General features: G+C 44.4%; 1 protein-coding gene across 3 annotated transcripts in view; it reads left to right on the top strand.

Annotated features, from left to right (window-relative positions):
* FTO (FTO alpha-ketoglutarate dependent dioxygenase) overlaps positions 1-12,578 on the top strand; it is a 159,518-nt gene that overhangs the window by 48,943 nt on the left and 97,997 nt on the right. For all 3 annotated transcript variants that reach the window (XR_014176261.1, XM_081963475.1, XM_081963476.1), the window contains exon 7: positions 2,056-2,175. Coding sequence is in view for 2 of the 3 variants with exons in the window: in XM_081963475.1 (XP_081819601.1) it covers positions 2,056-2,175 (120 nt within the window). In the remaining variant the exon portion in view is untranslated. The remainder of the gene's footprint in view (positions 1-2,055; positions 2,176-12,578) is intronic.

A 12,578-nucleotide genomic window follows, 5' to 3' on the forward strand; every position in this document is an offset into this window, starting at 1 on the left:
AAGAATTCTCTTCTCTTCTCTTCTCTTCTCTTCTCTTCTCTTCTCTTCTCTTCTCTTCTCTTCTCTTCTCTTCTGTATTCTATTTCATTCCATTCTATTTTATATTCTGTTCTTATTTCGTTCCATTCTGTTCTGTTCTATTCTATTCTATTCTCTATTCCTATTCTATTCTAAAAAGAATGGGGGGCGGGAATAGCAAAAGCTCTGGGAACTATTAAGGAGGAGCTATCCTCGGCCACTTTCTCTTACGCAAACTCTCTAAACTTTGTGGTCTCTTGCTCCTACGGAGCTCAGCTTCTCGGACCTCCTTAGATTCTAGACAATGTTCCATCGCGTGAAAAGAAAGAAAGCCAGTTCAATGTGGTAGTTCAAGCACTGGGCTAGAAATCAGGAGACTGTGAGTTCTAGTTCTTCGGCACGCAATCAGCTGGGTGAGCTTGCGCCACTTCCTCCCTCTCTCTCAGCCTCCAGGCAGGAGGCAATGCCCAACGACTTTTGAATTCTTGCTAAGAAAACTGCAGGGACTTGTCTTGGCAGAAGCCCAAAACTGTCTTGAAGCCCCTCCCCTTTAAATACTGAAAACTAAAGAGCCCACCTCTCCTTTCCCCTCTCTCTCCTTTATCATCCCTTAAGAAAAAAAGAAGGAATGCCTTTAAATATGTCTCTCCTAAAAGTAAAACAGCACCTTTAAATACAGAAGGTTAAATAAACTTCAGCTGAACTCTGTCCTGGAAGGACACGCATTCTTAACTTTTGTATAATAAGTTAAAACTATTTATGTAACCTTTCTTTGAAAGGCTAACATCCACTCCTGTTAACCGGTGTCCACTAATCCTGTCCATGTATTTTACAAACGGGGTTGTTTTCTTGTATTTTTTTTTGTTATTTTTTCTTTTTATATCTACAACCTCTTTCTTTTGTTGTTTAAACAAAGTCTATTGAAAGCTGTTAAACAACTCATCCAACAGGTATTTAGCAGCTGTCAATTAAAAAGTCACTTTCAGACTTCCGTATCCCCTTCTGTTTTGCCTAAAAGAGGAGGAAGCAGGGTGTGAAAAATAGATTATATATATGTATGTATGTATGTATTCCCAGGTGAAAAGTTAATTGCAGAAAGAGAAATGTTGCTTCACCTCCAGGTTCCCCTTTGTTTATCCTAACGCACGTTAGGATAAACAGAACACATTTCTTTGTGGTCACAGGTGAAGGCCGAGATGGAATCCAAGTATCTTTGGGTGTGATAAACTTGCCCACAATAGCAGAGATACATAGGCAGTTTCAACGGACCAGAATTGACGATCATTTGAAGTTTCTTTTTAAAAACAAACCTAGAAGAAAGGAAGAACATTGAGAGCCGAGACTTACAAAGGAAAAGGAACTATGCTTGCCAATGAAATATTAAATGTTGTGTGACTGGGTTGGTAACGTAAAATATTGAGCTGGGTTGTTTGCAAACGGTCTTGGGAATTTTTAACCTGTTGTATCGTTGTAAAGTGGAGAAAGCCGCTTTGGTTTAGTGGTAAAGGGAACCATGCTAAAAGAGACGGTGAGTTTTAGTTTAGTTTCACCCTTACCATGAAAACTGGATGACTTTGGGCCAATCACCAGGAGACAGCGAGTTCTAGTCTCACCTTAGCTATGAAAGCCAACTGGATGACTTTGGCCCAATCACCAAGAGATGGTGAGTTCTTGGCCATGAAAGTCAACAGTATGACTTTGGCCTATCACCAGTCAGTTCTGAAGAAGCTTCTTAGATGAGAAACGAAACTTTACAAAGAAAAATCCAAGAAAGTCCAGTTGCCTTTTGGAAAAGCACATTGGGAAATCTGGATAATTATCTAAACAGGGTTCAAACTGGCCAATGTTTAGTTGACACTACTCAATTTTCTAGGAAGTTAAAGGGGGGGGAAATCCTATAGAAAGCTATGCAAACCATTTTCTTATACTTCCTAAAGAGGTGTCCATATGATTTACCATGACTTGAACTCAAATGAAAAAGCAGACTGTTATAAACCACATTGTCAATCGTTTTTTTTAAAATGTCTTTTTTTATAGGTGGAATTTGAATGGCTACGACAGTTTTGGTTCCAGGGGAAACGGTACAGAAGATGCACTGACTGGTGGGACAAGCCAATGGCCAATCTAGAAGACCTTTGGAGACAAATGGAGCTCATGGTATGTTCTTCTTAATTTCTTAGGACTGTATTCTGGACTTCTATTGACTGTTGCTTCCAAATTGCTAAATTTACACCACTAAGCAACTTATAACCATGTGGCCTCAAATCATGATTAAATTTCAGCCTTGAAATTCACTGGCCCCAAAAGCTAATTCTTCCATTTTTTTTAGCTCTCCAAAATAGGAGGTAAAATAGGTCTTCCTTAAAATAACCGTTGCAGTGATTCAAAACCACCAGCCCAGCCTCTCAAAAGAGGTTGAATGTTGCTTTCCTGCCAGATAGTCTCTATGTCAATATTTTGCTTTTAAACCAAGTTCTGACACTGCGATAATAACAAATAGACTGTTCCTTTGGTGCTTTATCAAAGAATTGGGAACGTAACTGATTTGAAAACTCATAAAGGAGGCCCTTGACTCTGGCCTGGGAGGACATCTCGATGCCTTGCTGTGTTAGAAGGACCTCTGCCACATCTCCATGGCGTCCAGGGTGAATGGTTGTTGTTAGTTGTGATATTGTGTCCAACCTATCATGTGCCAGTTTGCCCCATGGACAACATTCCTCCATGCCTTCCTGTCCTCTACCATCCTCTGGAGTCCATTTAAGCTCACGCCGACTGCTTCGGTGACTCCATCCAGCCACCGCATTCTCCATCATCCCCTTCTTGTTTTGCCCTCAATCTTTCCCAGCATGAGGCTCTTCTCCAGGGAGTCCTTCCTTCTCATCAGGTGGCCAAAGTCTTTGAGTTTCCTCTTCAGGATCTGGCCTTCTAAAGAGCAGTCAGGGTTGATCTCCTCTAGGACTGACCGGTTGGGTGGCCTTGCAATCCAAGGGACTCGCAGGAGTCTTCTCCAGCACCAGAGTTCAAAGGCCTCCATTCTTTGGCGCTCAGCCTCTCTTATGGTCCAATTTCATAGCCATATATTGCAACTGGGAAAATTGTAGCTTTGACTATGCACACTTTTGTTGGCAGGGTGATGTCTGTCTTTCTACCTTTCTCTGTGTGTCTCTTTCTTTGTCTTTCTGTCTGTCTCTTTCTCTTTGTCTGTCTGTCTGTCTCTATCCCTCTCTATGTCTCTTTCTTTGTCTCTCTGTCTGTCTCTTTGTCTCTCTGTCTGTCTCTGTCTCTCTGTTTCTCTCTCTCTCTCTTTCCAATTGTAGTTTTCCTTCTTGTAAGTTACGTCGGGCTGGGAAAAGGCCAAGGAATGTCGTCGGGTTGGCACTTTATCTCTGCTGTGTGTCAGGAACAGGGGAAAATGTCCCCTACCCAAGGAATTCTCAAGAGCCGCGTTCTTTACAAATGGGGTGGTTTTACCATGTGGGCTTAATTGGAAACAGGGCCTATCGCCTTTTGGAGGGACTCGAGGTGATATTTATCAGTGATCTTGGAAAGCCCTTTTTCTAAAAAAAAAAATAATGATCAAGCTGCTTCTAATTTAGATCTCAAACGCACAACTTCATGACTTTGTTTGCGTGAACTGCCGTTCATCGGAGCTGTTGCAAAAGACGGCAGGGAACCGTCCTTCGTGAAGCCTGTTGGTTTTCGCCAAAATCCTTAAATACATTTTCTTGCTTATTATCGTTCGACTTTTCTCTTCGCAATGTCTTTCCATACCTGTCCCGAGTCCCATATATGGGACTCGGGACAGTAAAAGGAAACATATATATGTTTCCTTTCAATATAGTTTTACAGCAGGGGGCACTATTGAGCTATAGTCTCCAGGAAAGTCTGCTGCAGAAACATTATGTTTTTTTATATATTGGGCTAAGTATCAAAAAATTTAGCTGTTTCTTCAAGTTAGCCATAATCTCTAAGACTTTGTAATACAGGAAATCAGCTGTGGACTAACAAATTCAGCAGCAATTCAGCAGAGAAAGTGCCACGCACGGGAGCAGATCTGGTTTCCGTAGAATTAAACTTTTTTTTTTAAAAAAAAAAAACCCGCTTCACATAAATATAACGTCTTTGTTTACATTGTAAAGGCTGCCCAGGGATATTTTTTTTTAAACCCGTCATAAAAACAAGCTTCCATCCTCACCTGCTTCTTAAAACAAAATCACCTGTTAGCGGAAGACAAACATAATTTAAGGCACAATTAATTTATGCTCTTATGCAAGAAGGACAATTTTTTTTCCATTCCATCTGTACATTTCGAGGCTGCCACTCAGCCTTTGTTATTCCTCTGATTTATGACATTTATGGATTTTTTTTAAAAAAAAATGGAACTTGAGTGTCATTTCAGGGATGTTAATGCTCCATTTATTTTCGACGTGTTAATAGAGCTTTTTCTTGAAGAATCCATCCCATTGTCCGCTTCGAGATTCCGTGGAAAGAAGAAAAAGAAGAAGAAAAAAGGCCACTTTTCCCTACATTACATATACACATGTTATTATTTTATTATTCCAATGTTTATTCCTGGCATTTCTTTCCCTTCAGGGGAGGCTCGCCTCGCCCCGGCTAGCTCTTGTGATGTAAATGCTAAACCTTTTATTTGAATGACATTCTGATAAAAATCCATTTGGCTCTCTGGCTCTCTCTTTCTATTATGAGGCTGTGAATTGCAAAAGGTTGAAAGCCAAAAGCAAGTTTAAACTTGGGGTCTTCTCCTCCTCCTCCGTTTCTCCTCCCCCCTCCATCCTAACCCTTGTCTGTTCTTTTAAAAAAATGTAAAAGCGATTGGTGTGAATGCACGCACGCGGAAAATATGCGCAAGGGTTGTATTAATCGTAGTGACCAGGATCCACACTTTTATCACCCTGAACATCGAGGCTGCCAATTCAAAGGCAGTGTTTCCATTTCAAAAGAGGCTGGAAAATCTTGTTTTTTCCCCCAGTCTGGCTGAAAACATCGCATGCGACACGGAAGCTGTTCTGAGATACAGTACGAACAAATCTGAGTCCCAGGATCCAGCTTCATGCCCAAGCTGGCCAAATGGACATTTATTTTTTTACCTATGTTTTAATATTGAGCTGAAGCCTAGAAAGATGCGAGAGGAAATTTTAAAAAGGAGTCTGTTTGTTGCAAACATGAGAGACAGGCAAAGACAAATATAAACTTTGTGTGTACGTGTGTGCACGGAATCCTTCCCCGTGAATTACAAACGGGTTTTAAAAATAAGCTGGGGCTAAAATAATACTTTGCTTGCTAAATCAAAGGAGTGGGATGGAGAAACCTTTGCAATCCGGGCAACGAAAGGCAGGTTACGGGCCAAATTGTTTCACACATATTTGGGGGAAAAAGGGGGGGGGGGAATCGCATAGCACAGTGAGGTTTGATCCTATGTTTAACGAGAGGAAGCATGCATGATAGTACATACTTCATCTTGATGACTTTAATTCAAATTGCATCGGCTTCCTCGTGATATCAGAAACCTGCCTTTAAGCAAGGGAGGTGAAAATACTATTTAAGCCCTGCTAAATGTGGAAGAATTTGGCTGAGGCTAGACAAAGATACGAAGGAGTGGTAACCTTCCAGCACATTAACATTTTTTCTTTCCATAAAACCCTGCACTTATTTGTTGCTGTGTGCCGGCTGTCGCAGATTTAAAGGAGGTATGCATCTTCAAACATTTTCATTATTTCCCAAAAAAAGTTCGAGCAATAACTGCTAGTCCTTTTAGCATTCTCGAATGCACAATTTTTGTAACCATCCTCCACAGATGCAGGCTGTTATCCGATGAGATCCGAATGGACAATCAAGGATCTGTGTTTTCTCTAGTCCTACTGTTCTAGCTTCCTATTTTATCGTCCCTTTCTGCTCTCTAGAGAACCCAGCGATGGGGGTGAAAGTCTATTTCATTTCCCTACAGAAAAATTGTTTGTTTTTGTTTTTATTTATTTAGTTAGTTTGTCAAACATGTACGAGATAACAGGTATAAGTATAAACATGGACATGAACACAGGAAATGGGTACAAATCATTGGGGACAGTAGGACAGGGACGGTAGGCAGGCATGTGCGCTTATACATGCCCCCTTTACAGACCTCTTAGGAATGGGGTGAGGTCCACGGTGGACAGTTTGAGATTGAAGCTGTGAGGGTTTGAGGATGTAACAACAGAGTCAGGTAGAGCATTCCAGGCATTGACCACTCTGTTGCTGAAGTCGTATTTTCTGCAATCGAGTTTGGAGTGGTTTACCTTGAGTTTGTATCGATTGTTTACCCATGTATTATTGAGGTTGAAACTGAAGTAGCCGTTGACAGGTAGGACATTGTAACAGACAATTTTGTGTAGTGTGCTTAAGTCAGACCTTAGTCAGCGTAGTTCCATGTTGTCCAAGGCCAAAATTTCGAGCCTGGTGGTATAAGGGATTCTAATGTGAGCAGAGGAGTGTAGGACTCTTCTCCTGAAATACCTCTGGACTTGCTTGATTGTATTAATGTCTGATATACAGTGTGGATTCCAGGCAGACAAACTGTATTCGAGAATTGGTCTGGCAAAGGTTTTGTGTGCACTAGTTTGCAGCACAATGTTTAATTTCTCCAAAAAGAATGGCTGATTTAGGAGCTAAAAAACACCCAGCAGCTGAAGTTCTTCTCCAGGTCAAGAGCAGATTCTGGAGGTTTTATAGGCATGTCCATGGATTTTTTCCAGACAGAGGCAGGGAAGGATCTTGCCACTGTTACCTTCCAAGATGCGTTGATTATTTTTTGCCTCTAACTTCTCAGTCCTAGCCTACAGCCCTGGGGTTTTCTGAAGGCCTCCCCATCAATAGGTTAAAAGAAAGAAGAGCCATCTGTACTCAACCCAGGATACTTTTTTTTGGAGTATAGGGAGAAAAAAGAGTTCCTTTCTGTTTGGAAATTCATGGGAAGAAACAGAATATGTAAGGCAGGGCTAGTGAACCTTCTTGGTTGCATCTCCAGCTGTCTTCTGGGCATTGAGGGAAGAGAAGCATTGCAAGTTGACCTGCGTTTGGGTATGATAAAGAACGATAGGGTCCTTGGTGTTCTCCAGACGTTTCATGACCAAACTAAGTGACATCATAACTCTCCGTCTCTCTCTGTCTCTGTCTCTCTCTCTTTGTCTCCCCCTCTCTCTGTTTCTCTCTCTGTCTCTTTCTGTCTGTCTCTCTGTCTCTCTGTGTTTTTGTCTCTGTGCCTCTGTGTCTCTCTCTGTCTCTCTGTGCCTCTGTCTCTCTCTGTCTGTTTCTTTCTCTTTCTCTCTGTCTCTCTCTCTGTCTCTGTCTCTCTGTGCCTCTGTCTGTCTGTCTCTCTGTCTGTCTCTCGCTGTGTCTCTGTCTCTCTATATATATGTCTCTGTCTCTGTGTGTGTGCCTCTCTCTCTTTGTGTGTGTTTCTCTCTCTTTGTGTGTGTATGTCTCTGTCTCTCGCTCTGTGTCTCTGTCTCTCTGTGTGTGTGTCTCTGTCCCTCTCTCTCTCTCTGTGTGTCTCTGTCTCTCTCTCTTTTCTCTCTCATATAGATAATATTTACAATTCCGAGCGAATTCAGAGCTAAGCTTCCAAAACAAAATATATGCTCAGAGTACAAAGGCCTGGTGTTTATGATTCTCTTTGAAGTAGTTCCTCCCTCCTCCTCCCCCCCCCCATCTCCCCACTAGCCCGGTTGTTCTTATTCTTCTTCTTCTTGGACTCCCCCTTCCCTCTTCTTTTCACCCTTTGCAATAGGGTAAGGAGAATTTAGAAGCTGCCTGATAGTGCTCAGGGTAAATACTTAAACCCCTTTAGAGAATTTCACACACAGATACTGTGCGGTGAAAAAAGATGATACTTATGTTTCCTAAAGCTGCTACAGCCTCTCGCTTTGTAGTTAAAGACAGAAGTGTTGAATAGAATTCTACCGAGGATACATTAAGCGACAATATCTGGAGAAACATCAGGATAGCAGCTTCTCTCTCTGTCTCTCTCTTTCTTTCTCTCTCTCTCTCTCTCTGTCCCTCTCCTCTCTCCCCATCTCTTTTTTTTAACCCTTCAGTGAACAAGGGTGAACAGATTTATTTTGGCAGTGAGTGTGGTTTTCTTTTCTCCCCCTTCTCCCCCCCTCCCCGCCTCAAATTAGATCTGGATCAAGGTGGGTATTTCTTTCCCAAAAGATCAGGTTCACACGTGAAGGTCCCAGTTAAACTGATTTATTTTCTACTCTTGCCTATGCTTGGAAATATCTTGTCAACGGACAGGAAATATCTGCAGCCAGTTTTGGTCTCGTGCAGGGGTATCAAACTCAAGGCCTGTGGGCCGTATCCTGCCCGCAGGGGGCTTAGATCTGGCCCACCCTGGAAACAGTAGAAACAGACCAGCCCTGCGGTGCCTCTGCCAGTGAAAATGGAGCTCGGGAAGGCCGTGCGCAGCCCCCCTGAGCTCCGTTTTCGCTGGCAGAGGACTGCAGGAGGCCATTGTAGCCAGAAACGGAGCTCGGCAGCCCATCACTGGCAGAGCACTCAAGCCGCCACAGGTGCCCCCAACACAGTGACAACAAACTGGCCATGCCTCCCCTGGCCATTGCCCCCCCCCCCACGAGGTGAAACACAACCCTGATGCAGCACTCTATGATCTAGTGTTTAAAGCATCAGGCTAGAAACCAGACAACGGGGAGTTCTAGAGCTACCTTTGGCATGAAAGCCAGGTTGGTGACCTTGGGCCAGTCACGAAGAGACTGGGAGCTCTAGCTCCGCCTGAGGCATGAAAGCCAGGTTGGTGTCTTTGGGCCAATCACCAGGAGACGGTGACTTCTAGTCCAGCCTTAGGCATGAAAGCTGACTGGGTGCCTTTGGGCCAGTCACTCTCTATCAGCCCAGCTCACCTCACAGGGTTGTTGTGGGAACGTGTGTTTGGGATATTTGCTGCCTTGAGAGAGATATTCCATTCACCCCACTCAGAAACTCGCCCAAAGGGACGCGGAGTCTTTCGGCCCTGTTTTGCTTGAGGATGGAAGTATTCAACTGCCAGGTGTCTCTTGCTCCACAAAGACCCTCCAAACATCTCCCCCTAGCCCAGTGGTTCTCAACCTTCCCAATGCCGCGACCCTTTAATACAGTTCCTCATGTTGTGGTGACCCCCAACCATAAAATTGGTGCCTCGGTTCCTAAGACCATCGAAAATATGTGTTTTCCGATGGTCTTCAGCGACCCCTGTGAAAGGGTCGTTCGACCCACAAAGGGGTCCTGACCCACAGGTTGAGAACCACTGCTCTAGCCCTACTTCAGCACTGATTTATCCCACCTTTGGTGCACATACAATGAAACAGTTCAGCTGGACAACCTAAGCTGGCCATTCCAGGTCAGCTTTTCCTGGAAATCACTACTTGCACGCTCTCTCTCTCATATGAACGTTGGAGTCCGCGTGTCTGCTCAGCCAGCTTGGGTTTAAATCCGTAATGGCTAACCTCTTTGTCATCACGTTCTCCCCCCCCCCCCCGCATACACATGCAATCCTCACACACTGCCCCCCGCGCAATTCCTCACGCTTCCCCACGCATGCGTATACAACCCCCTACGCATTCCCCCACCCACATGCATGCGTGTCTCCGACATGCGTCCCGACCCCCGCACAGAGACCTGAAAGCCAGCTGGCCGGTGGAGACAGCACACATGCACGGTGTAGCTGAGCTGGGGCGACGGCTTGCGTGCCCGCAGAGAGAACAGCTATGCATGTGCCATCTGAGTGTGCCATCTGTGTCATAGGTTCGTAGGTTCGCCATCATGGATTTATATCAAATAGGCCGTCCTTGAGGTCCCACTGAAATCAAGATGTCTTTTTGCTTCTTCTCGCCTTCCCTTTCTGGCCGACGTGTCTCGTTCAAACTTTGGGTGGAGAAAAGCACCAGGCAGGGAGGTGGTGATGGAGGGAAAGACCCCCATCAAACACACACACACACACACACACACACACACACACCAGTCCTTTCTTCGCAGGAAGGTCTACAATGCGAAGGCTTATCTCTGCTTCTGCCGGGTCAAGGGTGCTGCTCTCTGTCTCCTGAAGAATTCTGGAAGGGCAGAAAAACCTGGTCAGTTTCAGAATCTTTCTTGGGACCTGTCTGGACTGTTGACAGGCGGTTAGCCTGAATATTAATACGCTCTCCATCACCAAAAGCTGTTGCATACCCAAAGGAGGGGAAATATTGTAATCAGCTTTCAGCTTGTCTGGCAAGAGGCGGTCAATTCCACTGGGGTGATATGTTTGTGCACTTGATTTTATTTTATTTTATTTGTTTGGTGCAGTCAGTCAGTCGGTGTCTGTCTGTCTCTCTCTCTCTCTTTTCTTTCTTTCTCCCACCCCCTCTTTCTTTTTCTCTGTCTGTTTCTCTGTTGACTCAGCCTTCCATCCTTCCAAGGTCAGTAAAATGAGGACCCAGATTGTTGGGGACAATATACCGACTCTGTAAACTGCTTAGAAAGGATTGGTTTTTTTTTTAGAATTATGGGATGGAGGGAACAAACCTTTTCTGTCCATGTTCTCAGTCGTTCCTGGTTACTTCTTCTCAACCGCTGAATTGACAGGTGGAGAAGACTGCATTGTTGGCTCTGAAAGCTGGCAGAGTCAGAGCTGGTATAATAATATTGAAAACAAAATAACGACTACCTAAAGCAGTTCAAAACTGGGGGAAGCAGGGGAGTTAATCAGGGGTGGCCTCCTACCGGTTAAACAAGGAGTTCGATTTGCGTGTGATTTTGCACAGGGCGCGAGCAAAGCACGCATTTTTGCGCGTACGCAGTGATCAGGAAAACATCTGAGGTCTGGCAATCCACTCTGCCACGCCGATCAGCTGGGCTCAAAAAGCAGGAAATAAAAGTACCCTGTTTCCCTGAAAATAAGACCTCCCCGGATAATAAACCCAATTGGGCTTTTGAGTGCATGTGCTAAAATAAGCTCACCCTGAAAATATTGCAACAGAGCAGCAGCCATGAAGGGACCATGCTCGCCGCCTCCTGCACCTCAAAAATAATAAGACCTCCCCGAAAATAAGGCCAAGCACTTATTCTGGGGGGTCAAAAGAAAATAAGACCCTGTCTTATTTTCGGGGAAACACAGTATCTATCATCTATCTATCATCTAACTTCTGTCTGTCTGTCTGTCTAGCTATCTAACTATCTAGCTATCTAGCTATATATATATACCCTGTTTCCCTGAAAATAAGACCTCCCCGGATAATATGCCCAATTGCGCTAAAATAAACCTTCCCCGAAAATATTGCAATGCAGCAGCAGCCATGAGGTGGCCACGCTGGCCACCTCCTGCACCTCAAAAATAATAAGACCTTCCCGAAAATAAGGCCAAGCACTTATTCTGGGGGTCAAAAGAAAATAAGACCCTGTCTTATTTTTGGGGAAACACGGTAAGTATAACCCAGGGGTGGGCGGGCGAGCGGGCCCCATTGAAGGACGGAGCAAACCGGTTCGCTCTCAGTAGATCTTCGGACCTACTGGTATGCCCAAACCGGGTCAAACCAGAAGAATTCCACCTCTGGAGTTAATTGAAAGGTCAAAATGAGGCTGGTAAGTCACCCACCGTTCCGGAGTGTTTATCTTGACATCTTCCAAACGGCTAGGGAAATTTTGAATCCCGATAGGTGTGGACATGATTGACTGACAATGGAAAGCAGTTCCTTCCAAAGGCGCATTCCATTGAAAGCAACGTGGTGTGAATGGATGGATGGCTCAAGTGGGCTGCGGAAAGGGACAAACCTGTGAATGGTGCCTTAGGATTAGGGTTGTTCTGGCAATGACAACTTGAGATAGATAGAGGGAAGTCTACCCAACCTCATAACTTTCAAATTTCACAGGAAGTTAAGCTGTAGAGGTGACTTTTGGGCGGCTGCCACAAGGAAAAGGAGGGGGTCAACCTATTCTCCAAAGCAGCTGAAGGCAGGAAAAGAAGTGATGGATGGAAACTCATCAAGGAGAGAAGAACTAAGGAGAAATTCCCTAACAGTGAGAGCAATTCATCACTGGAACGGCTTGCCTCCAGAATAGCAATAACACTCAGACTTATATACCACTTTACAGTGCTTTACAGCCTTCTCTAAGTAGTTTAGAGAGTTAGCTTATTTCCCCCAACAGTCTGGCTCCTCATTTTACCCACCTCGGAAGGATGGAAGGCTGAGTCAACTTTGAGCGGGTCATGATCGAACTCCTGTTGGTTGGCAGAGTTTGTCTACAACACTGCTTTCTAACTACTGCACAGGAAGGAAGGAAGGAAGGAAGGAAGGAAGGAAGGAAGGAAGGAAGGAAGGAAGGAAGGAAGGAAGGAAGGAAGGAAGGAAGGAAGGAAGGAAGGAAGGGGAAAAGAGCAAAGCAATAGCAATGGCCCTTAGACTTATATACCAGTTTACAGTGCTTTAAAGGCCTCTCTAAGCGGTTTACAAAGTCAGCATATTCCCCTCCAAAATCTGGGTCCTCATTTTACCCACCTCGAAAGGGTAAGTCAACGTTGAGCCTGGTGAGAT

Source organism: Natrix helvetica, assembly GCF_964273705.1.
Source record: "Natrix helvetica genome assembly, chromosome: 10".
Taxonomy (NCBI): domain Eukaryota; kingdom Metazoa; phylum Chordata; class Lepidosauria; order Squamata; family Natricidae; genus Natrix; species Natrix helvetica.